This window comes from Colias croceus, chromosome 8, assembly GCF_905220415.1.
Source record: "Colias croceus chromosome 8, ilColCroc2.1".
Classification (NCBI taxonomy): Eukaryota; Metazoa; Arthropoda; class Insecta; order Lepidoptera; family Pieridae; genus Colias; species Colias croceus.
The window spans coordinates 1,588,811-1,616,757 of NC_059544.1; the positions used below are offsets into that span (position 1 = coordinate 1,588,811).

General features: G+C 36.5%; 2 protein-coding genes across 2 annotated transcripts; both read right to left on the reverse strand.

The window, feature by feature from the left end:
• Window positions 1-1,095: 1,095 nt before the first annotated feature.
• On the reverse strand, window positions 1,096-19,381 carry LOC123693637 (putative fatty acyl-CoA reductase CG5065). The gene is made up of 11 exons (XM_045638822.1): window positions 19,299-19,381; window positions 14,817-14,916; window positions 13,688-13,804; window positions 13,343-13,465; window positions 12,946-13,071; window positions 12,092-12,239; window positions 5,968-6,069; window positions 3,543-3,729; window positions 2,450-2,556; window positions 1,881-2,010; window positions 1,096-1,410 (listed from the first exon to the last, which is right to left on the reverse strand). Exons 1-11 carry the CDS (start codon window positions 19,379-19,381, stop codon window positions 1,188-1,190), a joined length of 1,446 nt encoding a protein of 481 aa, XP_045494778.1. The 3' UTR covers window positions 1,096-1,187.
• A 3,047-nt stretch (window positions 19,382-22,428) lies between these two features.
• On the reverse strand, window positions 22,429-27,900 carry LOC123693638. The gene has a single exon (XM_045638824.1). It carries the CDS (start codon window positions 27,898-27,900, stop codon window positions 22,429-22,431), a length of 5,472 nt encoding a protein of 1,823 aa, XP_045494780.1.
• Between the last annotated feature and the right edge of the window lie 47 nt (window positions 27,901-27,947).

Sequence of the window (27,947 nt, forward strand, 5' to 3'; positions counted from 1 at the left end):
ATTTAGTAATATAAATCAAAGTATAGATGTCATTTGTTCGTAAATGTCATAAAAAGATAAATCACAGTACTTACCCGAAGGAACAACGGAACAGTAGATACGACACGTCCTGCGTCCACGCTACCTCGGAATTGTATATGTTACCGGAAATGTATGAAATCAAGGAATTGTATACAATTCCTAGGAAATGTGTACAATCTATAAAATCTTGTTTAAAAAACTATTTAATGCATGCATATCCTAGGAAATGTATAATCTTCCTAGGAATTGTATACAATTCCAATATCGTATTTATAGGAAATGTGTAAAGTAAATGCTTTCTGTAATTAAACACGTTGTTTTTTTTTTATTATAGCTCTTATTGATACAATCGGGTAACAGTCATACCGTAAAATTGTGATAATATTATGTTCATATTATTTTTTTACTAATTAACATTTTAAAAATCAACTATCTAACTTTTAACGTAAATATCACAAAATCAACTTACTTATATTTATTATTATAAAATCAAATTTTCATTTGGCAAGTAATCAGCCCCCTCGTCCCGCTGTCCCCGCGTATATTTGGCGCAGTTGGATTGTATTACATTACGGCTAGCTGTTGTAATATGCCGAAAATTCGTTTGCCTGCGACATATCAATATCTTAAATGTTTAACATTTCCGATAGCTATTTAGCAAATGTATAGATTTCCTAGTAAATGTGTATAAAATAATTTATTTCACACATTTCCGTGCGATTTTAGGAATTACATATATACTCTATCTTACTCGCAATTTTTCCTTATTTGCTCATCGTTTAGACCTACCCTGGACTACGACAAACATTTTAAAACCAAAATCAGCTCAATCGGCCCAGCCGTTCTCGAGTTTTAATCAGACTTACTCGCAATATTTAAAACATATCCATCATTTATTATTTATTATTTATTAGATGTATAATTCACAAATAATTACTTATGTAGAGAGTAATTGAAAACAATACAGTGGATAAATCGCTTGTATTTTTGTCATTTTCCTTCTAATGACAATAAATAAATAAATAAATAAAAAAATAAAATTATTTTTATTTTTATTTATTTTCCTTCTAATGACAATAAATACAAAATAATGATTCTACCTATTGAAAACAAGAAATAATTAAATTATACTTTATTAACATATACCACTTAATTTACCTTATTTTCTATTTACCATTTAAGAGATATTTCTTTACACCATACGCAAATATTTTCATATACTCGTTCCAACATATCTTACAAGGGTCACATTGGAATTGTTTCTTATCATGGTCATCGAGAGACTCTATAAGTTTGAGTGTTCTGTTGCATTTTATTGTCCAGGATGTTGTTGTTAAGGCGTATATCAAGTCTCTTAGGTGCTTCGCCCGGTTGTGTTCTTTCATGTGCCTGAAAAAAGAAGAATTAATAAATGAACTATGTGGAATTCTATTGCTTGTCACTCAAACTGTAATAAATATATAATAGAATTAAAGGTGTTCGTATAGGAGGAACACAGGAGGAAGCAACGTTGACAAGAGAGAATTTTAGTATAGTTGGTTCTTTGATATACTGTTCCTCTTGCTATTTCGGTTAGAGCCGGGCTGTCTTGCTGGCAATATCCTTATTAGTCGTAGTAGTAATTAATGTACTGTGGCTTATTCCAATATAATAAGTCGTCTTCACTAAAAGTGGTCTGTACTAATTATGAAGTTGCTCTGATTTTTTTTAACAAAAATAAATAGGCTGTCGATTGGGATAGAACACAATTTGAATATTTAACATAATTGAATATTTAATATAATCACAGTATAATGGAAGTAAGAAAATAAATATTTTAATTTACTGAGTTGAATATCATATTTGATATAGTCACATACCAAGGCTTCTTTCCCCTGATGACCAGGCCCGCATCAGCGAAGAAGAGGGGTATTGTTTTAAAAATAAACGTCATACTTTTAACAACTGCTGGTGACATGCTTAATAATAATTGTTTCTGTTTTCTTTTACCTGAAAATATATAACATAAAATAAAATGTTGTGTGGTTTTATGAAACCACGGTAAAAGTGAAACTTTTTTTCACACAATAGACATTTAACTAAAAATTACCGTATTTGTATGATAATTATCGTACGTATCGTGCGTCACGCGACATGCGCTACACAGACTAAAAAGTTTGAGACGATGTAATAAAAGTTTCACTTTAAAATCCACAAATAAGAAGTAGGTAAAATATCAAAAAAATCTACAAATAAAAAGTATGCATTTTTCTCTTTTGTATTATGGCCTGAACCTTTATAGTTCTTGCACTATACTATGGACAATTATTAATACAATATAGGCCAAGGTTAATGATAATTTTTAATATTTTATATTTGAACTATGCATTAGTAAAAAAAAACTGAGATTGTGGTTTAAAGTTAGCCAACATAATAATATGTTACTTACTATAATCATGTTTTCTACTCTCTTCTAAGAATAAATTAGATGCATGTTGCCATGTTATGGGGTTGACTGCGCTGCTGCAAATATTGTAGACCAGCACATCTTTTGTTCTATTAAAAAATATATGTACATATGGGACAACAGATATTTTACTTATAACCAGAATTGTTGTTTCAAACTAGTACCTAGTATATTATTATGCTTCAGTATCAGAACAATACAATAGCAATCAAAAGTAAAATGGTAGTCAATAATAATGAAAATCTATTTTCTACTAAATTTTTTAAAATGAACAAATACCAAAATAAATCTATCGTACCTATATTAGAATTCCTTGGTTGATTTATTTTAGTAATGAAAGATAAAAGAATGACTGAGACTATCATTACTACATGTAAGAACATCAACATATGCCAAAAATTATGAAGTGGTACGAAAGTACCTTTTTTATAGTGGGGAAATCTTCTTAGATACCCCCGGCTCCCGGGGATGGAGCCGTGGTTATGTCGGATTTTTACCGACTAAAACCCCACTCTGTTCCATCGCGCTGCTTTGGACGGAACTGCGGGAACGGTTACGACTCTACCGCGTGTCCCGCCCAGCAGATGCCCATTTACAGGCCCACCACTAGAACCCCCCTCGCTGGCGGCTGCTTGAACGAAGGCTTACGCCACCAACGCGCAGACAATGGATCTTTCCCCGCTCCATCATTCGCGTTCCCCCGAACCCCCGACCCCAACACCGTCCGGCCGGAGGGTGAAGGGAAGGTCCTCCGATGTGTGAAATACACGTCGGGGGACCCTCCGGCGCACTTTTATAGAGATTACCTCGCAGCCCCCGCTCCGGCCCTCGGTCCGGTCCGGTCCGGTCTCGGCCGTGACCTCTGGTCGCCATCCCACGCTGCACACAGCGGCCGCTGGGCCACACCTAGCCCTGGCCGTCGGGCCGGTCGAATCTCCCGACTCTAAACCAGCCGTTCAGCCCCTCGCTGGTCCAATTTCGCTTCACTCAGAGGGCCGGTACGAAAGTACCTAGCGTAAGTTGTCTGTTTATTTCCGATTATAGAATATCTTCACATTGGTCATCTAATACTCACTTATTTCCCTTAGCTGCAGCCAAAATAGTCAAATTAGTGACGTAATCCACAGGAATAAGGTCACAAACCACGTCCTCTCTCCCATAGACAGCATTGGTGAGGCCCCTTGCCACATTACTGAAGAGGGCCGTGGCTGCCACCCAGCTGTCGGTCCAGCCTTTCACGGGTTCGTGGAGAATTGGACATACTGGAAGCAATTGCTGAATGATTAAATATGTGTAGCAAGTGATACATAGTACAGCAGTTTGTGATATATGTATAAGAAAATGTGCCATTACTTTCTTACGTACGGACGTTGATAGACAGATAGACAAAATAATTAATAGTTATTTTTCATTGATTTATAGTTTTGGCTATAATTGATTTGACTATTCAAAGCAAAAACTATAAGTTCACCAGGTCAATACATCAGACTAATAAAAATTTCACAGTAGACAAAAATTAAACCAAAAGATCACACGTTATCGAGCAAAAAAGAAAGAAAGAAAGAAAAAACATTTATTTCAAGGACATAATCAAACAAAGTCTTAAAAACATGATAAACATAAAAAAGTAAAATAATAAAGAGAAAAAATAAAAAATTAAACGAAATTTGCACGGTAGGATGTCCTCGAAGAAGGTGACCAACTCAGCTAAATACTGTACGACAGAAATGCACGCACAGCGCCGGTTTTCAGTGGCCCCTATTTAGGGGCCGTTGTCGCGTGAGAATAGAGAAATCAGAGTGACCTCCATTACAGTAATAAAATATTAAAATAAATATAAATAATAAATTTGAACAATTAAAACAAGTGATAACTGCGTTAAAAACAACCGACTTCAAACTTGCACTTGCAAAAATGTCCATAAAATAAAAACTATCCGAATAAAATTTTTATGGGACCAATTCGACACCATTCCGCATCGAACAAAAAAAGAATCACGTAAATCGGTTCAGAAACCTCGGAGTAATCGGTGTACATACATAAAAAAGACGGGTTGCACTCCGGTAGTGCCGGCAGTGAAAACTTGATTATTAACGTTCAGCATGTTTGATATTTTGGAATGGTATCCGTCTTACGCATGGAATATAAGGGCTAAAAAAAAAGAAAAAAACATCCGTCTTACGCTTTTTCGATCAGGCCACGTGTCCTGACGCGAGTTTAAGATTTTATACCCAACGCCGCTAAAGAAGTTTTCACTTCAAAAAACATACCGGCCGAATTGATAACCTCCTCCTTTTTTTGAAGTCGGTTAATAATACGTCTATGTGCAGAGATAAACAAAAATTAATAGAATAAAATAATATAAGTAGTAATAAATATACAAAAGAAAGTACCTCTATAATTAACGTATATTCAATATTTTTTACATTTGATAGATATACATATATATATTATATTAAATAGAGATAATCATCATCAGTAGCCACTAAGGTTGACAAGACATTCCACACTTTAGATTACTTACCTATTCCACAAAACTCATTGCAATCACCGACTAGCAATCTAAGAGTAAAAAGGTTATTTTTTCTTGTCCCTTGAAAGACAGTCAATATTACGGATACATATTATGTACTTTATCGTCTATTCCATAATTTATTTTACATTGAAAATGGTAAAATATATAATATGTAACATGCATTGAGTTAATATGTACTACGTATGGTAACATGTTAATGTTTTTATAATCTGCATTAAATAGCCTTTCAGACAGTATTTTTTTTATAAACCAGGTTTAATACAAAAATATAAAAATATACTGGTTTGTTCGGATTTTGCCACTACCAAAAGTTCATTATTTTAAAGATTGTGACATATTTTGCTACGGAACCCTAAAAAACTGGTATGGGGAATGAATCAGGCATTATCTAGTTACCTGATAACGATACCAAACTCGACTCAAAGGTCCAAATGGCTCCGCCAGAATTTTTTTTCGGAGTGCCGGGTGCTCTGTTCTATAACCGAGGGGGGTTATAGAACCCTACCTCCCTTCTGCAGGGGAGTAATGACTGGTTACCAGGCGATTTGTTCTTAGATGGACGAGTACAAAATTCGTACCAAATGGCATTGCTTTACTCAAAAATTTATAACTTTCCATACAAGCATGCCCATAAGAAAACGGACTAAGTATTAGTAATGCTTTGAAGCAATAAAGAATTCAGAATAAACTATCTACCGTACAAATATTATAATACTAGATTTCCGCCCGCGGCTTCGCCCGCGTTTTCAAAGGAAAACCCGCATAGTTCCCGTTTCCGTGGGATTTCCGGGATAAAACCTACCCTATGTGTTAATCCAAGTTACCCTCTATATGTGTGCTAAATTTCAGTCGTATTTGCGTGAAAGACACACACACACACACACACACATCCTCACAAACTTTCGCATTTATAATATTAGTAGGATACAAAAATAGAGCACAAGTAAGTAGGTATCAAACTTACCTACAGAAGGTCTGACTATGATTGAAGGCATGTGTCCTCTGTCTTGATCAAGTAGAAACTCACACAATGCCTTCGATAGCACATAAGGATTTGGGAACTTTCCTGTAAATACCAACAATTTATTAGCATTGGTTATGGGCTTTCTGATAAACATACCTACGTTTATTAATTGATAAATAAACCATAGAACAAATAGGCATGACGAAAGATTTTGAAATCCTCTTCCATGATTTCTTAATTTCTTAATTTCTTACGTACATTACACAAACAATAACATGCGAACACACATACACCCACACACACTCACACACGCACTCACACACACACTCACACACACACACACACGCATCCATTCTACCAATTTTTAGAGTATTTTTATTTTTATGTATTACCTTATTTTTTAAGCTTTCTTTTAATTGTTAATGCCTAGTAATTGTTATGGAAGAGAAGCGCCTTCTAACACAAGTGAAATTTGTCACTTAAATGAAGGCACTTACCTCCAACCCGAGATGAAAACTTGTTTAAAAGAAATAAACAATTTTTATTTTTATTTTATTATTTATTTATGATGTGTGTATACGTTTACTATACAAGAAAAACCCTATATTTCGGTAATATACTTAAATTTAACGAAGATAAAAGCCATTTTTCAAAAAATATTTTTTAACTGTGCCAAAACAGCTCGCAGGTGTCATGGCGTAGGCGTGACCACTCTTTAGTAGGTAAATACGTAATTATTTGTACGCATTGCGAAGAAAATTAAAAAAATATTTAATATGTGTTATAAAAACGAATTTCAAAGTTTATAAGTGGTGTGCAGTATTGTAGTGTGAATGCACATAAAAATAATGCTCAAAAATGTGTTAGTAATTATTTCAAGCGAGAAAATAATAAGAAATGATTGTATAAAGATAGCGCGGAGAACCCCGAAACCACGTATTCGTGAATTCGCAATTATATTTCTGTTCTGAGTCGATAAAGCATACGTGAAACAATAGAAAATAAATAAAAATGCGTATTCTCAACATATTCATAACAACAAACTTAGATTACAAAATAAAAGACAGATGGAGCGTTGCCGAACTAAACCGAATAATTTATCGTCATTTTCAATAAAGCTATGTGTGCTGTCATTTCGCCGCTGCACTGTACGTACACGGTGCTTCTGTGTGCGTGTAATGTTGCCAGATATTGAAAAATTTCCCAAATTTTTCCCCGACTACGGAAAAAAGAGGGTTATGTTTTTCGAGTTTATGGATGTATGTATAATATTTCTTTGACACGCCCTGCAGTATAAACCGTTGGACCGATTTTGAGTTGTGAGGTTTCATTGCAATGATCTGAATTATTATGTTAGTGGCGGTAGTGACGCAGACGTAGGCTATACATATACATAAATGAGAAGTCAAGTTTTAATTTTTATTTAAATTCTTTTATTACATAAAGTACCTGCCTACTAAAGTTATAATTATTATATGGACAAAATAATTGTATTCAATTTTTTATTAAATAAATTACATAAAAAAAGTTTCAATATTAACTATAATAATTATATTATTTTTTATTTTTCATAATATATGAATACGAATAGCGGTAGTTTTTAGTCGAGAATACGGGACATTTTATTTTCATCATATCCATCATGGAGTTCACATAAATTAAGTCGCTAGCGAAAACGACTATGACGTTTTTAAGCTTTATAAAAGTAACAAAATAATGTATTATGCTTATTAAAATAATCTAATAATTATCATGAACCTTTAGTGCACTATACAAATAATCACATTCACGATCGAAAAATCCAACAGCATTACCCTGAAGATCTTTTAACCATTTTACCGTTTTACCAATAAAAATGGCAAATTCATTTTCAAAATACTGGCAACATACGTTGAAGTTTTGTATTCCTTCATATCTGTAAAATTATTATTCGTATTAAAGAAATAAATCAGTCAAATAATCTACAGAAAACCTGTGAAACGATGTTTTATATATTTTTTTGTTTTCGGGAACAAATTTTACAGCGTTTTATTATCACAAGACGGCATTTTTTTACTAAAATTGCAAACCCTTTTTGACGTATTGCATGACACTTTATGCGCTATAGCACTGGTGCAGCGACGTATTTGTTTTTGATTTCGTATTTTCTTTGACAAGGGCGACGGGCGGTTGTCATGCTCCATCTGTACTTTATTTTGTAATCTAAGTGCTTAGATTACAAAATAAAAGACAGATGGAGCGTTGCCGAACTAAACCGAATAATTTATCGTCATTTTCAATAAAGCTATGTGTGCTGTCATTTCGCCGCTGCACTGTACGTACACGGTGCTTCTGTGTGCGTGTAATGTTGCCAGATATTGAAAAATTTCCCAAATTTTTCCCCGACAGCGGAAAAAAGAGGGTTATGTTTTTCGAGTTTATGTATGTATGTATAATATTTCTTTGACACGCCCTGCAGTATAAACCGTTGGACCGATTTTTTGAGTTGTGAGGTTTCATTTCATTGCAATGATCTGAATTATTATGTTAGTGGCGGTAGTGACGGAGAAATGAGAAGTCAAGTTTTAATTTTTATTTAAATTCTTTTATTACATAAAGTACCTACCTACTAAAGTTATATATGGACAAAATAATTGTATTCAATTTTTTATTAAATAAATTACATAAAAAAAGTTTCAATATTAACTATAATAATTAATAATTATATTATTTTTTATTTTTCATAATATATGAATACGAATAGCGGTAGTTTTTAGTCAAGAATACGGGACATTTTATTTTCATCATATCCATCATGGAGTTCACATAAATTAAATCGCTAGCGAAAACGACTATGACGTTTTTAAGCTTTGTAAAAGTAACAAAATAATGTATTATGCTTATTAAAATAATCTAATAATTATCATGAACCTTTAGTGCACTATACAAATAATCACATTCACGATCGAAAAATCCAACAGCATTACCCTGAAGATCTTTTAACCATTTTACCGTTTTACCAATAAAAATGGCAAATTCATTTTCAAAATACTGGCAACATACGTTGAAGTTTTGTATTCCTTCATATCTGTAAAATTATTATTCGAATTAAAGAAATAAATCAGCCAAATAATCTACAGAAAATCTGTGAAACGATGTTTTATCTTTTTTTTTGTTTTCGGGAACAAATTTTACAGCGTTTTATTATCACAAGACGGCATTTTTTTTACTAAAATTGCAAACCCTTTTTGACGTATTGCATGACACTATATGCGCTATTATAGCACTGGTGCAGCGACGTATTTGTTTTTGATTTCGTATTTTCTTTGACAAGGGCGACGGGCGGTTGTCATGCTCCATCTGTACTTTATTTTGTAATCTAAGACAACAAAATACATCTGACGTGAATTGTTTACTTAAGCGTGACGTGTTTTAGTCAAAATGGCCAACTGCAAAATTTCAATGTTTTATTTTATTGATTTTGTTCAATGTTTTATTCAATGTTTTATTTGATTGATCATTAATCTTAATGTTTTTAAGTTTTATTATTCATTTTCCCTTAAAAACACTAATACGATCATTTATGGATACTGTCGTCATGCCTATTCTGATTGAGATTTAAGACCGGGCACTCTAAAATAATTTCTACGCAAGCTCCGCCCCATGCACCCCGCCACTCCGCGGTCCGCGCTTCATTTCCCGCGAGCGAGCCGAACGTCGCGCGTCGCCAGAATATTCCAACTTTATTGTACATATTTCGATTTTAGAATAGAGAACATAGATTGAATAGAGACACTTTTATTTATTTTATGAAATAAAAAAAGTTTTCGCAATTAAGAATTTTTATTTAACACTAACTACATTTTTATGCAAATCAAATGTTTGGGTCCAAACCTGAAGTCGCGAAAATAAAATCAGCTGTACCTTCAATTTTGACGAGTTATGCGAAAATAAATGTAGGGAAAAACTGTTTTTTGTATTTATTTATTATTATTTTATTGTAACAGTTTTTCATAATGATGAGTACAATGACCTCTTAAGAAGTGATTAAAATAACACCTTGTATAAATGTTTAAAAATATAAGCAAAAACAACAAAATTGTTATACTACTTATAACATAATTACTTATATTATTATAATATTGTTACACAATATTTGTTAATAATAATCAAATCGTCTCCATAGCTTCCTATGTTCTTACAATCTCCAACGCAACTGGCCTTGAACGCAACGCGCTAGGTTCGAGGTAGCAGGTGCATAAATTAATATTATCAGATCATCATAGAGGTACCTGGAAGTATGTATGTCCAATGTGGTCATTATTGCGTATTTGTCGTAAAGGTACTTGGTGTTTAAGTGATGCTCAGTGGCGACACTAAATGGAAGACGGTCGTGGCCTTTTGCGAGGCCGTGATCAAAGCAAAGGAGGTTGCAGAGGGCCCGGGAGAATGACCCGGCAGACGCAGGTGTCTTTATGTACAGCAACAGGACTGAAATATTATACGGTTTGAAGAATAAGCGCAGGGGGAGGTTTACGTTGAAACGAGCATATTGTAGCTATGCTCACTGCAAGTAAACCGCCCCCCCCCCCCCCCCCTGCGATAGAAGGTGGATAGCCCGACAATAGGGCGGCGTTATCTTCTGATACCTGATACGCGGTGGTGGTATAAGGCGTGCCTGTTGCCCCTGCCACTGAAGGTGAACGGAGGCCACCGTTGGGTTTTAGTGGGTATGGCTTCTCGCGAGTCCCACATACTCGCTCACGCAGAAAAACTGCAGAGGGGGATGCGTAAATGCATTTTCCAACGTTAAAAAAAAGAAGACCGAAACAGAACGAAAACATTTTTGAGGAATTTACTGGCTCCTTTGAAAATAGGACCGTATTACCATAGTCTAAACTCTAAAGTATAAAATTGTATGAATATAGTCGTGACTGTGTCATACAGTTATAAAGTTTAGATTACACGTTTCGTCAAAATAACATTTAAGTACCTACATAATAAAAAAAAAAAATACTGCTTTGCTTCTCTCATGATTCTTGCGATATTTTTCAAACGTTCTACTTTCTTTCTCTTCTGAACCTGACCTTGTTATCTTTGTTTCCCATTGTATAGCGTTATAATATGAATTTTATTAAAATAACTACAATAGTTCAGGATACATCGCCCATTTTTGCAAGTGACTACTATCAAGCTAATTTTCCGTTTGTAGCTTTATTTTGATGAGACGCCCAATAATTTCGTGTACGAAAGTCTCGATTGTGATAGCTAACAGAGATAACAAGGATAAAAAATTTTGATTTGATGGTTCTCAAATATTTATTACTAACTGAAATTGTTTTTTTGTTCAATCTCAAGATAATTACCTAAATTATTCGAAAAAATATTTGTCCTACAAAATCTATGGTTTGTTCAAAGAGTCCCCCTTTCCAAAGTGTATCGATAACGAGGTCATCATAAATGATTACTAACAAGCTGATTTTTTTGTTTTCACTTACTTAAGGTTTATATAATTCAACAGACATATTATTGTCCTACAAATTGCTTAATAAATATTTGAGAACCATCAAAATATTAAAAAATTTTATCCTTGTTATCTCTGTTAGCTACCACAATCGAGAGTTTCGTACACGAAATTATTCGGTGTCTCATCAAAACAAACGGAAAATCAGCTTGATAGTAGTCACTTGCAAAAATGGGCGATGTATCCTGAACTACAATATAATAAACATAAAGGACGCGGCCGCGTGCGATACAAACCCTCTCATGACGGCGTACAGCGCGGCACTCAGTATTATCTATGGCGGCACTGAGACTTGAGAGACCGCTTCGGTGCTAGTCGGTGTACTAGATCTGTGCTAGACGCTAACAAAGCCGTAAAGTTGAATATCGCGTGCGCTCTTTGATCGCGTTCGAGCTCGAAACTAAATGTCGTAAGTCTCAATTCTTATTTCGTTTATAACAGAATATTAATGCAAATTCACATGGCTATTAATTTGTGAATATTTATATAAACTACATAGTTATCAGTTATTGAAAAAAAAACTATTATCCAGCAATCAGGCATGCAATTATTAACGAGTTTCTGATTAGTTATTCGTCTTAAAAAAGAGTTAAGAGTTAAATGATCGCAGTAAAACCATACCTAAGAATTCGTTAACTTTCTTCTCATCAGTACCATGCTCTTTGACGAATCTTCGAACCTCTTCCACATCTCTGGGAGGAGGGTACAGTTTCTCCTCAATTACTAAATTATTCGCATTAGAAAATGCCGTTGAAATATATATGAATGACTGTAAAGAACATATTATGCACAGTAGGTATTTCATCTTCGTAATCTACACTAATCTAGACACGCGGCAGCGTGTCAAGCCGAGTTCAAGCGAAGAGAACTCGCGAGCAGCTGAAGCCGTGTGTATTTTTACACGAACCATTTGGAGCCACTTTTCACCCCCTATTATGAGGTTCAATAGGTCATTAGTTGTTTGCTTTGTGAAAATAATTATATTATTCAAATTAAAAAAGTCATATTTTGGAATTAACGTTGTTCTCTAAGGGAAAACAAAACAATTGAGTTTTCAGTTCACCTAAGAACTTAATACATCTTTGTAAATTTTCTGGACTGTCTACAGAACTTGGCACACATTTAGATCTCATTTCTTTTTTTGGCAAATTAAGTCAACGATTGAAATTGGCTCCAATTCTTACATTTATGTTTTTGGTGGGATATTATAAACAGGATATCTTTGTTTGTTTGATTGTAATGAATAGGCTCGTAAACTACTGGACCGATTTTAAAAATTCTTTCACCATTCGAAAGCTACATTATCCACGAGTAATATAGGCTATATATCACGCTAAGACCAACAGGAGCGGAGCCACGCGGATGAAACCGCGCGGCACAGCTAGTATTCCATATAGGTAGTTTCTACTATCAGAGATCAATTCTTTCTCTACATAGCGTTTTTTTGTACATTATATTTTCTAAAATATACTTACGTCTAATTTTTTCATATTCTTGCTCAATTCAATAACCTTTCTCGTACCTTCTAAATTGACGTTCATAATCATATCAAAAGTGTCTGCAAATCTGACTGTAGCTGCCGAATGGAATACTACTGATACCTTGAAAATACAACATTTTTTTAAATACTTTTGTGAGGATGGATGTATGTTTGTAACTCTTTCACGCAAATACTACTGCACCGATTATAATGAAATTTAACACACATATAGAGGGTAACTTGTATTAACATATAGGATAGGTTTTATCCCATAAATCTATGGAAACCATGAAGATTCTTTAATTTAATAAATTATAATTGTAATGACCTAAAAACTCTTCAAAATAATGTGTAAAATATATAGACAACGATAGTATGTACTATGTATTAACCTGGTCAATTAATTTTTGTCTGTCCGCATCTTTGATTCCCAGTTCAGGTGATGTAATGTCTCCTTCAATAGCAGTCACTTTCCTCAAATCTTCGGGCCTTGTTTCTTTTAATTTATCGAAAATCTGAAAAAAAAAATGTCGATTATATTAAAATTTAAAATGGTTACTTATTGTTTTTTTTTGGTATGTGCAACGTAGTGTTATTCCAATTTAGATAAGTTAAATCCTGTGGTTAACTCTCAAGAAACAACAATTCAGACGCCAACAAATTTAAAGGATCTATTTTATATTCATTAAAACCCAGATACATCAAGTAAAAAATGCATATAATGAAGGTATTCTTACCGGAACGTCAAATATTTTTTGCAGCCTTTTGCCAGGGTCCTGTCCTTTCTTGGGCCTTATTAAAATATATATTTTATCGATATCCTTGCAATTATATAGCAGCCGCTCTACGAACAACTGTAATTAGATTTTATAAAAATTTCTCAGTCAAAATAAAGAAAAATGGTCCCAAAGTAATAGTTAAATTTAATATCTCTAGTCTGGTTGTCTGGAAGAAATCGTTATATATGGATAAGACCTTCAATTATTTAAATGTATTAATCATACGTTAAGTTTTATTTTAAAATTATCAGAGCAATAAAGATTAATAAATATATTCAGTATGTAACTCGAAATAATTTGAACACAACAATTTGTTTCCAGTAGGTATTCGTAATCACTTTTTATCATTATAACCTTTAATTATATAAAATATTTTATGATAATATGATTTTACTGACAAAAAGTTATGGTCTTACTTGGTATTTTTTGAATGCCAGAAATTAAGCATTTAACTACTTATTTATTAATCGTGATATGTATTTACAAAAATTTAATTTAATTTAAAATTCAAATTAAAACTAAATTATGATACTAAAACGTTATGGCGATTCTATAGATAATATTATAATTATTGTTATAGAAATAAAGAAAGAACCATTTATTCCACCAGGAACAACAAACACTTTAACAAAACAAACAAATATTCTTAATTTTTCTAGATTCCTTTTTCCGAAGAAAAAAATGTCTCTGTCTGGATACAGGAGGCTGATCACCTACTTGTCTCTAAAAAGAAAATTGATCAGTGAAATAGATTATGAATAACGCATCTGCCTCATACCTCAGAGGACATGGGACTTCACTAAAAATGTTGGCAACACATATTCGCGGGCCCTCTACACAATGGGCAGCGTTGGGCGAACAGAGGCAATCACGATACTATAAAGGGCGAAAATGTCTATGACCAGACGTCGCGGTCGTTGCAGATGTTTATTCATAATCGCCGTTGGCAAATATTGACGATCATTAATTGTTGGGCCAACGCTGTCCATTGTGAAGAGGGCGCATAGTGATAACGTTCTGACATTGCATTTGATCAGCTTCACCAATCAAGGTCCTTTTAAAATGTTCTTTACATTACAAAATTTACCTTTCCAAGAAAACCAGTAGCGCCTGTGATAAATACGGATTTTCCCGCGTAAAAATCTTCTATCCTTGTGTATTTCTCTTTTGATACAGGAACTGCGCTTCTGTGAATGGAAGACAGGATTGTTTTTACCATCGACATCGAAGCTATAATAACAAATATATCATAATAATATTGTGAAATAAACTTTCTGTTTCTTATCATGGTTTAAATTATAGGGCCGATTGTGGGGCCGATTTAATGTTTCAAAATGTTCTTTATTTACATACTATGTTTACAGTACACAGTACATACAGTTAACTATGTTTTTATTGCTACTATTCTAAAGTAGACCTAAGATATTTTCATATTATTGAGAACTGTTGTTTTAAGTACATAAGAAAATTATCCTATAAATAAAAAAGTTCTAAGGACAAAGATATTTTCAAACATTAAAAATAAACATACAAAGTAAATATTAATTGTAAACTGATGTACAAACAATTAGGTAGAAAAGTTCACATTATATTATTTTTACTTCTACGAAGTTCATACTCTTTCTAGAGACTCAGAAAAATTTTGAAGTTCCGAATTGTTTAAATAAATGCTAGTCAACAATGTATTTTAGTGGTACTTTATGCCTTTTTTTTTTTGGCGCCCCATTTCATGATCTTACCAGTGTCATAATGAGTTTTTTAACATTGTAGTAATGCTATCTCTAGCCAAGATTTTAGATAGGACAATGAAATAAGTTTTTGTTTAAGTACCTATGCAAATTTTGCATTTTGGAAACAAATTACAAATTGTTTGCTGTAATATTGTACCCAATGTTCTTCCAGTCGGTTTTTTTAATGTTATATACCTACTAGCTTTTACCCGCGGCTTCGCTCGCGTTAAGAAGTATTAATATTAATTAGGTATATTTTTTGCGGCTTTGGTACATTTTTTTAGCGTATGTAAAAACTTAGGGTCTACAAAACTACAAAACTTTAATCACATATTTTATCCCCTTAGAGGTGGAATTTGACAAAATCCTTACTTAGGGAATGCCTACGTCATAGTAGCTTTATGCATGCAAAGTCTAAGCCCGATCGGTATAAAATTGACATAGTTTCATACAAACTTTCATCCCTTATTTAACCCTAGAACACTAACCTTATTTTTCGACGTTTAATACTAACCTTCGTCGTTTCGACTACGCTGTTTATTGGAGGGGATTTATGGGTTTAATTTAAAAAATATATTTGTAGTTATTTTTTTATTTTAAGGATAATGTATTAATCTACATATAAAAATATTAAAATATTTATTTTAACATAGTTTTAATTCAAACAGTCATCAAAATGAGATCACAGTTTACACGCTTTATGAACATTCTTAATTTTTTTGAAAAATTCCGTACATATAATATAATCCTCTAAATTGCTCGAAATAAACTATTAATTACAAAAATAATATCTGGAAAATTAATTAAAAATATAATTTTGATAATAGCTTAGGATCTAAAACATTTGTGACACACATCAAGTTTGTGTTCCCCACACAACGATTTTTTGCACCTAGTGCAACTATTTTTAGTCTACCTTTGCTTTACGGAGGGACATATAGCATATATGTTTATTTTATTTTACTATGGAGGCACATTAGCAGCATTACTTTGCTCAGTCTCATTTATAACTTTCACATTATTTCTTCCTGACATGTTTAAAATTTATGTGATTGAGTTCCGCAGAGTATCAGTAATGTCACCAGTAATTATACCTGAAAAATATTGAAGAGGTTCTAAAACATCTTGAAAAAAGCGTACAGGCCCACGTGCTATGTATCTATATTCTTTGAAGGTCTTCTGCTTTGTGACCTTGACTGTTGTGATGACCATAATATGTGTTTGTCTTTCCTAAGAAGAATGGTACGCGATGGTCTTATAATCAAATCGCTAAGGTCAGCTGAAGTGCTAGGCGTCTCGTCTTCAATAGAACGTGGGGAGATGTATTACTACTTGCCTCATAATCTTGATCTGGAAATTACTCTTTATTTACAGTAGAAACTTCATCATCACCCTCCGTTTCATGCCTCTTCAGCCTCAATGTGGTCTTCAGGCCTCTCGCAGATGAATTTTCCTCATCGCTTTCAATTTCTAAAAATAACATATGAATCGTATCTAAAAAATAAAATAATAGGCAACATTATAAAAGATAAAATAACGTAATTTTAACTTAACTAAATAGGTACGAAAAGTTACGTTAATACTAACCTTCGTCGATGTGACGAGCCATGGATGCTGGAACAGCGCGTGTGGACCTTCCACGCACAAAACACTACCGTCCATCGCAAGCGCAACGGGTTGGCTGAGATTAGCTGAAGTCAGAAAACCATAAGGTCGCGCGCGTAGAAGTTATAGCGATTTTTTTGGTGACGCGTCGTCGAATCGACGAAGGGTAGTAATCTAGGGTTAATCCCCTTGGGGGTAGAATTGATCCAAATCCTTTCTTAGGTGATACCTACCTGCATGCCAAATTTCAGCCCGATACGTCCAGTGGTTTGGGCTGTGCGTTGATAGATCACTATATCAGTCACCTTTGAGTTTTATATATATAGATTAAATGAAAGTTATATACAGGGTGTCCCACTGTTGGTATACTAAGCTCAAAGGAGGTTAAAGTTTTGCATACGCTGAGTGCGTAAAAAATACTTATAAAATTCCAGACGCAGTTTTCTTTCAAATAGATGAATTCTTAAAACTCTATGTGTACAACCATAACAAGCAAAGTAGGAAAAATTAAGCAAAAATTTTTTGTTGTAATTTTGTTGTTTAAGTAGGTATTTTTTACGTGTTCAGTGTATGCAACACTACAAGTCCGTTCTCGCTTAGTATACCATTAATTATAAATATTTGCAATGTGTATTGTATATATTATAAATATCTGCAATGTGTATTATATTTGCAATATTAGTAGGAAAATACGAGTTTGTTTGTTTGTTCGTCCTTCTTTCACGCCGCAACAAGGAAGGATTAACGCTAATATTTGTATAGTTACAGGGCCAGGAAATATAAATATTATTATTGTTTATTATGCTTTTTATATCGAAACAACGTGGGCAGACCCGTTCTTGATAATATAAAGTGAAAAAACTAAAACCCAACTACGACAATAACTGGCGCTGAAAAAGTATAAAACAAGATTTCAGAATACTGAACTGAACAAAGTTGCTAATGTAGTTGCAAGTAAATGGACACAGTAGACTCTACCAAGATGCCTTCGTTGTAAATTGACAATAATGTCATACAATACTATTCTGAAGTATGCAATATTCCACTATGTAAAGATAAATTTTCATGTTTGGAAAGGCGTAGTCACACGTTGTTGAAGTGCTACGGTAGATAGGTATATTATGTAACGTGTGACTACGCCTTTCCAAACATGAAAATTTATCTTTACATAGTAGAATATTGCATACTTCAGAATAGTATTGTATGACATTATTGTCAATTTACAACGAAGGCATCTTGGTAGAGTCTACTGTGTCCATTTACTTGCAACTACATTAGCAACTTTGTTCAGTTCAGTATTCTGAAATCTTGTTTTATACTTTTTCAGCGCCAGTTATTGTCGTAGTTGGGTTTTAGTTTTTTCACTTTATATTATTTGTACTATTTTGGTGTTAAAGTGTATTTGGGGGCATAATATTAACAAAAGTTAAACTGATGAACTAATAAAGAAGCTATGGACGAAAAGATGTGAATTATATGCAATCAGCCCATGAATACAGGTAAAGTCACGAGCAAATGCTAGTGATATATATATATTCAAAATGTACAAGGAAAGCGCTTTCAAATGATACTAAACACGGGATATTTATCTTAACTTTATTTTTTTACTTTGTATGTTTTGTCCGATAGAGGACGCTACATTAGATTTTGTGAAACCCCATATAGCCTATAACCAGCGGACAATTAAGACGCTTCTAATGATATGTCATTTGTCAAATTCTGATAAGTAGTTTAGACGTTACGAGGGAACAGATGAACATACATACATACATACATACATACATACATACATACATACATAGCCTGTCAAAATCATAACCCTCCTTTTGCTTTGCCGTAGTCGGGTAATAAACGAACCATGTCTCTCGTGAGGTATGGGGCTCAAACCTAAACCACTGAGCTAAGGTATCCAGAATGGTCGTGGATTATTAAAAATTAAAATATCGAAATGTATATCAACACACGTTCAGTTTTAAATTTAAATGATAAACGATAGTTAAAAGATTTGAAATACAACTGTTCCAAAATTATATTAATATGAAATTAAAAAAAAAATATTACTTGTGATAGTCTTCAAAGTACATACTTACTTTCAATTATTTCCAATAACAACACTTTTATCCATTTAAAAACAAAAAAAAAAAATATTAATTGTATTCACATCGTACCACACTCAAAAATCAAGCATTCAAAAACATGCATTTGCCCACACGAAATAAAAAATAAAAAAATACCCTGTGGAGAAATTCGCGCCATTTCCCAGGGCTGTCACCGCTTTTCTATTGACACACACAACACACCGTACTACACGAAGCATAATTGCATATTACAAAGGACTGTCTGACTAACAGGCGGACAGTGCATTTTTTATTATATAGGTAAGATATATTATTATATTATTATATATTACTTAAAGAGCAATATGAGTGTAGAGACCGTTTTTATTAAATTAATTTTGTTGTCTATGGTTTATCAGGTAACTCGTTACATACATACATATACATACTTCAATATGTAATTCAAGACGTTAGAAGCTTGATATTTATGTACATGATATTATTAATTTGTAAAGGATATCTAAATAAATAAATCTATGGATTTTTACCGTTAGGTATACAATAAAAATAATAGAAAAAGATATAGTAATGTGTAGGTTCGTAACGTTTCTGGTGACAGAAATTCTTAGGTAAAAGCCTTGCCTTTGCCTGTGAAGAGCATACCATGATGATTAGACTAAGAGCCCAAGACCATATATTTCACTGATTGTAGCCTCTGTTCTGTAATTAATCTTTACATCAAAACCAACTACAATAAAGTATTGTTTTTTTTTTAATATAAACGATATTAAAGTATACACCCATCCATAAAATAACATCACTTTTGATTGTAATATTTTGTTATTATTATTTGGATCTTCTTATCTTGCGTACTATAAAATACGAAAATTATACAATTTATTATTTAATTCTAGAACAAAGTTCGAATGTTTTTGTCGTATTGTGTCGTCATAAAACAAATATTATAAATACTAGCTTTCCGCCCGCGGCTTCGCCCACGTTTTCAGAGAAAACCCCGCATAGTTCCCTTTCCCGTGGGATTTCCGGGATAAAACCCATCCTATCTCTCAAGTTCCTACACATTGTGTGCGAATTTTATTATAATCAGTTAAGTGGTTTAGGAGTCCATTGAGGACAAACATTGTGACACGAGATTTATATATATCAAGATATTCAAATGCGCTGAATCATCCACAACTAATCACTGGTTTAAAATGAACATTAATTAATGAATTAATTGATTTTCATACAGCTTATAAATAATAATGAGACAACATTATTTTTTTTTACTGCGTTATGTAATATTTTTCTACCTTAATCATTTACAAAATAAATAAAAAAAAATCTACAGAAAAATGATTCGATATTTTGTGCGCTTGTTAGTTTCTATTAACTGATTTTGAAGATACCTCTTCGAGCAGAAAACTGTTTTTAACCACTTCTGAGTGACATGGGCTACTTTTTATTTCAAGCCATCTCGGGCAAGCCATTAAATATAATAAAAATAATAAACTCTTTATTAGTAGGTAGGTAATATTAAAATTAACAATTTATGTACATACTTACTTACCACAACAACCTACATACTAAAAGGATTGCCGCTCTGCATTTTACAGTGAAAAGCTAATATAACTGTACTTTGATTGGACATTGCCGAATTTTGATATTTTTAGATAGAAATTTGGAGGAGAACAACTAAAGAACAAAATATTGTTATGACATTTTTATGCAGTAATAGTTATTTGACTCAAGAAACATATTTTGGCAGTACAAAGTCTAAATTAAGATAAAATCTAGCGTCTGTAGACATACAAGGTTACGAAATATATTAAGGTTTTTCTCCAGTTATCTTCGAGATGCTCCTCATTTTTGTGATGTTATATATTATTGTATATATTATGTGTCTGTTTATACAGGAAGTTTTATAGCTTTTCACGGATGACTTAAAAATACCTACTCATAAAATCCCAGCCCCCCTAGACAAGTGGCTTTCTAGAAAGCCACTCGTCTAACCCCCCTGAAACATTATTGGTATATTGAGTATTTTTACTCTTTATGGTATTTTTATTCTTTATGCACAGCCAGTTAGGAGAACTGGCAACCCGCCTAATTTTGCCACTACTTATTTAAGATATTTCATACATACAAAATTCTTGTGTGACAATATTAGTTACCAATTACCACTCCGAAACGGCTGGACCTATTCTAATGAAATTTTGTGTGCCAATTGGGTATATCTGAGAATCAGCCAAAATCTATTTTTCATACGGAGTAAGGCCGTGTTTTAGGGTCATAAAGTTTAAAAGAATCGAATACATTTTTTTGATATTTTGTTATAAAAGCATTATTTAAGTAATCAACGCAATCAAAACTAGGCTAGCTCTACTGAGCATAATATTAAACAGACGCCAGGACACCCTGTTTAGATACTGAAGTACACATAAATGACTGGAGTTTGTTTTAGGGCCGATTTTTCAATCCTTGGTTAAAATTTATCCGTCCAATAAAGTATTACACGAACACATTAAAATGTCACCTGTAAACTGTCAAATACGGACAATTAGAATATATTTTTGAAATGGTAGTTTAATACGTTATTCGACGAATAATTTTTAACCAAGTATTGAAAAATCAGCCCTTATTAAGATTAGGTATTATAAGAATTGTGACACACAAAGGTTTGAATAAATATTTGTTTCCTACTAATTAACGCCGTGAAGAAGATAATGGTCAGCGAAAATTCAGCTATTCGGGCCTGAGGTAAGGGGTGAGGGGGTCCGCGTTTAGTATTGAATCAAAACTAAAAATCGTAAGCGCTACCTATTCACATTTTTATCAAAAATATAATAACATCGATTTTATACGGATTTTTATCGTAAAATACGGTTGTAATGAGCATTTATATTATGATATTTTAGAGGTAACTTCAGGATTTTTTTTATCAAAGAATAGTATTAATTATAGCCCCGGTCAGTGGACTGTATGTTCTTGAATAGGGTTGAGGCGCAGAGGTTCCCACTTGTTGATTAAAACTCGCAGCGATTTCCAAGGTGATTTATTTACCATACAATATTTACAAATCTTACAGCTTAAGTACATTTCTATCCTACTTAAAACTAACGGTGGGTACGATGAGCAACATGAGCGTAAGGGCACAATACGCCCCGCCCACTCGACCCCACTACCGCGGCCCGGTGCCGTTTTCGCTGGGTATAGCGCGCATCGCATAGGCGCGCTCCCGTTGCCCGTCGCTCGGCGCCGCCGTCGTCCCTGTAGTTGCCGTCCGCACCAGAGGGTATAGCGCGCATTACATAGGCGCGCTCCCCGTTGCCTGTAGCTCGGCAACGCCGTCGTCTATGTAATCGCCGTCCGCAACAGCCTCCCCCCGGTGAAGTCCTCGGGACGCAGCCTCTTCTACGGGAAGGACGACGACCTTTGTTACCGGTCGCTTTAATTGATGCCCTCTTGATTGCACCATGACGCTTCTGATTTCCCCATCCGGTCCGGGAAATGTTTGCGTAATTCTTCCTCGTGGCCATACATTTCTTGGAAGCGCAGCGTCGGCAACAATGACAATATCGCCAACCTTAAGCGCTTGTTTATCATGTCGCAGGTGGCCGCGTGGGTTGAGTGTTGGTAAGTACTCGCGTACCCACCGCCGCCAAAACTCGTTCGCTAGCGCTTGAGCTTTCTTCCATGTTCTTTTTGTTATATGTTCACATGCGCCTACTAGTGGCATGTCGGAAGGGCCACCCAACAGAAAATGGTTCGGAGTGAGTGCCTCCGGGTCCTCTGGTGTCACCGGCACGTGTGTTAGCGGTCGAGCATTGATCGTGTGCTCAACCTCCGCTAACAGCGTAATTAATATCTCTTCGTGCGGTTCTTTTTGGAAAAGTACGGCGAGAAGCGAAGTCTTTACAGAACGAATAAGTCTCTCCCACGCGCCGCCTTGATGTGGTGCGCCGGGAGTGATGTATTTCCAGTTCATTCGCTGTTGTAGGCCATAGTCTTTAAGTTCACTTTCCCATACTTCAATGGCTCGACGTAACTCAGTATCGGCGCCGCGGAAATTAGTTGCGTTGTCTGAGTACATAACTCGCGGCCACCCACGTCGCGCTGCCATACGTCGCATCGCCATTATTGCCGAATCCGTAGTGAGAGTGCCGACTAACTCTATGTGTACAGCCCGTGTTGAAAGGCAAGTAAATAGAGCCCCCCAGCGCTTCTCTCTTCGGCGTCCTATTGTGATCGTCATTGGACCGAAATAGTCGAGTCCGCAATTCGTGAATGGTCGCACGAATGCCTCGGTCCGCTCCGCAGGTAGGTCACCGAAGTTCGGCATAGTGGGCGTGGCCTTCTTTATACGACATGTCGAGCATTCCTTCGCTACGGCCTTAACTGTCGGTCTGACTCGCAATATCCAATATCGCTGCCGTAGGTCGTTAACCACACGCTCATTGTTCGCGTGCAGCGCTCTTTCATGTTCTCTTCGCACTAATAGTCTTGTGAAGCGATGACCGCCGTCCAATATGACGGGACACTTGCATACGTTCGGTATGGCTGCGTGCTTCAAGCGGCCGTTCAGTTGCAGGAGGCCGTATTCGTCTAGCACGGGGTCAAGCTTGGCTAGTCTGCTGCTTCGACATATTGACTTTTTGTTCGTCAATCTTTCTATATCTTCTTCAAACTTGTCGTGTTGTGAAGCTTTTATTGCTAAGCGTTCGGCTTCTTCTAGCAAATTAGTATCGAGCGTCGTCTTGATTTTCTTAGCTCGGTTTATAAACATTAATACATAGGCGATCGCTCGTATGTAACGCTCGTATTTTGAAAAGCGTGTTACGTCCGGTACGCTCTGTCGTATGTCGGCTCGTTCTGTGGCTGTGTAATGTTCGACAGCCGCCACTTCTAGCCACGGTGTTTGTTCGGGCCATGATTCCCTCGGTTCGCGTAGGAAAGCAGGGCCGGTGAACCAACGGTCGTTCTCGTTCTTTTCTTCGTTATTGATACGAGTCGCGTCGTCCGCCACATTGTCGGCGGTAGGCACCCACCGCCATTGATTTATCTTCGTTAATTCGGCTATTTCACCCAGCCTGTTCGCCACGAATGGAGTGTGACGAGCTTTATCGTTTCGAATCCACTGCAATACGGTTGTTGAGTCCGTCCAATATGTGTGACTCGCCACGGCTAGTCTATGCTCCTTTAGTATAGCGGACGCAAGACGTACGCCGATTAGTGCGGCCTGCAGCTCGAGTCTTGGAATGCTTTGTGTTTTCAACGGCGCTACTCGCGCTTTAGCAGATATCAGCGCTATGCGTACGTTTCCGTTCGGCTCTTCGGAGCGCCAGTAGGCGGCGCTTGCGTACGCTTGCTCAGAGGCATCGCAGAAAACGTGGAGTTCGACTTTAACTCCCCCCGTATTGCCGTACCATCGTGGTATTCGCAGCTTGGTGATGTCATTTAATCGTTTCAGCCAGTCATCGAAGTTAGCGTAGTCTTCTGCCGGTATGGGCTCGTCCCAATCAAGCTTCAGCCTCCATAAATTTTGAAGTATTATTTTGGCCGTGATTGTATAATAGCTTATGAGTCCCAGCGGGTCGAAGATTGACATCACCGTTCCTAGCGCTTCCCTCTTTGAAGGAGGTCGACGGCGCTCTTTCACGTCGGTGTGAATCCTCGCTAAACATGTGTTGAAAGAAAGTTTATCTTCTCGCGGGATCCACACCATTCCCAATGTCTTATTCATATCGTGGTTAGTGGCCACTAGACTCGCGGTCGCCCGTGTTCGCAGGTCGAACGGCGTGTGTTGTATCACCGTGTCGCGATTACTACTCCACCCAGCTAATGTGAAGCTAGCGTGGGCGTGCACATGTATGACTTCCTTGATTGTTTGTATAGCTTCGTCTTCGGTCCTGAAGCTATCGACGAAGTCATCCATATAATGATTTTTCGTTATCGCTTCATATGCTAGCGGATGCGATAATCGGAAATCTTCAGCGTTCTTGTTTCTAACGCTGTGTGCGATGAATGACGAACTACGAGCTCCAAATATCATTGAAGTCATTTTAAACGTTTTCGGAGGGCTCGTTCTATCATCGCCTCGCCAAAGGAAAAGCTGTGCGCCTTGATCTTGTTTTCTAATCTTAATTTGAAGAAACATTTCTTTAACGTCGGCCGTCACTGCGACTTCATTTTCTCTATATCTGTAGAGTATTCCCGGCAATGACTGAAGTAAGTCGGGGCCGTCTAGCAGCTCGTCATTTAAGCAGACGCCCTTATCTCTTGCGGCCGCGTCGAACACCACTCTGAGTTTTCCCGGCTTGTTTGGGTTAACGACTGCGAAGTGCGGGAGATACCACGTAGTAGTCGCCGGTAAGTCATCGTTTGTTACCGGTGCGGCGTATCCCTTGTTAATAAGATTTTGAATCTCCGCCGTGTATGCATGTTTGAATTCTTCGCATCGGTCCATTTTGTTCTCAATGGATTTTAACCTTTTTCTAGCCATCTCATAGTTTAACGGTAGCGTAGGTTTGTCGGTTCGCCATGGCAGGCCTACTTCAAAACGTCCGTTAATGCGACGTGCCGTTTCTTCGAATATGCGTATAGCGCGCTCGTCGACACTCGATTTTCTTTGTGTTACTTTTATACCGAGTGCGTCGATTTCGTAGCTTTTCTTCATTAGTTTTTCCAACGATTTGTTACTAACGCAGTCATCGTCGTTTTCATACGTATGTAACACGTTTTCACGACTTAATGTTGTTCTGGGTGTGGTGCCGTGTATGACCCACCCTAGTCGTGTGAGTGACGCTACGGGTTCGCCACGTTTGCCGGTTCTCAGCTTTCTTGATATAATCAAGTCCCAGTTATCGGACCCGATTAACAACTTCGGTTTGACTTTACCGATGACGTCTTTCAAAGGCAATCCTTTTAAATGATCGTATTTCAGCGTGTTCGCGCTTATTGTTTGTCCACCTATTGCTAGGTTTGTCATTGTTCGCACACGGATCGCGTGTGTCGCTCCATTGTGTCGTCGGCTTATCTTAATTTGCACCGATCTACTGTTCATAATGTCGCTTGACGCCCCCACCCCGCTTATTCGTAGGGGTTGCGTAGGTCCGTTTAATTCAAGCTCTCGTGCGAGGTCTTCATCGATCAATGATATTGTTGATCCCTCGTCTAATAAAGCATACGTTTTGATTTGCTTTTCGCCATCCGATTTTATATACACCGGACATACTTTTAATAAAACAGCTTGGTTGTTGCTGTTAATAGTAGTCGAGAGTACAACTTCAGTCGGTTTCTCTTCGATCGCTATTTTTTCTTCATGTAACATCGGGTGATGCGGTTTATCGCACCCGTCTATGTCGCACCTTTTATGCTTGCACCGGGATCGCAGGTGCGTGCTAACAATGCATTGAAAACAGGCTCTCGCCTTCTTCATTCGTTCCCAACGTTGACTTAGCGACATATTTGCAAATTCTTTGCACTTTGGTGTTTCATGCTCGCGCCCGCAACATAAGCAACTTATCTTTTTATCATCGTTATTAGTCGCATAAATGTTCGCGCGGCGTAGCGGTCGACTTTCTCTTTTTTCAACTGTTGTTGTCTCTGTCTTCTTACTGTAGTTGTATGTAAGTTGTAGATCCGCTTCTTTGATGAGATAATTCGACAATGTGAGAAATATGGGCTCATATGTCGTGCCATGTGCTTGACCGTAGTCCGTCCACCGTGCTTGATAGTGCAGGCTCAGTTTATTTAGTATTTCTCTGACGAGCATTGTACTGTTAACGTAGCTTCTATCCTCTATGCTGTTTAACAGCCAAGCTATATTCTGTACTTTCACGGCGAATTGGTTAAGTTCTACAGCCGTCGTGCCGGGTCGCGGCAGCTTCTTTATCTCGTCCATTGCACGGTCGATAATTATTTCGGGTCGACCATAGCATTGGTTAAGCGTTCTCATTATTAGCTCAGGATCGTTCGTTGTGCTTAATAGAACCGCAACAGTGTCGCGTGCGGCTCCCGTTAAACAAGCACGTAACCTGGCTAGATTTTCAATGTTTGTATATTTGTACAGTCGCGTCGTGTCCTCGTACGCGGCCTTGAAGTACAGCCATTCTGTTACGTTTCCATTGAACTGAGGTAAATCGAAGCCTTGTCTTGGAGGCGGCCTTTGTCTCGTCAGCTCCTCAAAGACTTCAGTTAGCTTTTCTATCCCGCGATCTCGGGATCTTGCTCTCGGTGTTCCGACTTTCGTTGTGTCGTGTTCTACGACGGGTGACTCATCTCTACGTTGCCCGACCGTATCTTTAGTCCACGCGACTTGCCGCGATGACTCCCCCCGTGTTGGAAAAGGGGCGTCACCGTGTCTTTGTGGTACAGCGGTCGCTTCTTGGCTGTGTCTTTTGAGCCAGTCTTGTACTCGATCTTCTGACTCTATCGGTAGCGCGTCCGTTCTGTCAACAACGCTAGCGTCGTCAGCAATTCTCGCAATGTTCGCTTCCATTTCTTTAAGTATTTGCTCTTTTTCGAGCGCTATCATTTTCTTTTCGAGCGCTAGTAGCTTGCTTCCTGCTTCTGCTTGTGCTTCCTTCATTCGCGATCTCACAGATCTCGTCGTTCTGACTGAGGCCTGTGACTGAGTGTCGTCTACTCGCGTTTCTGTTTCTGCGGGTGCTGTCGTCGTCGTTTCACGTAGCTCAGACGGTGATGCGGGCGGTCTTGTATGTGTAACGGCCGCTGCATCCGCCTCGTCTGTCTTCTTCGGTCGGTTGCGGGTCATCATCTTCCCTAACGTCCCTAACGTCCCTAGCAGCCCTAACAGCCCACGGC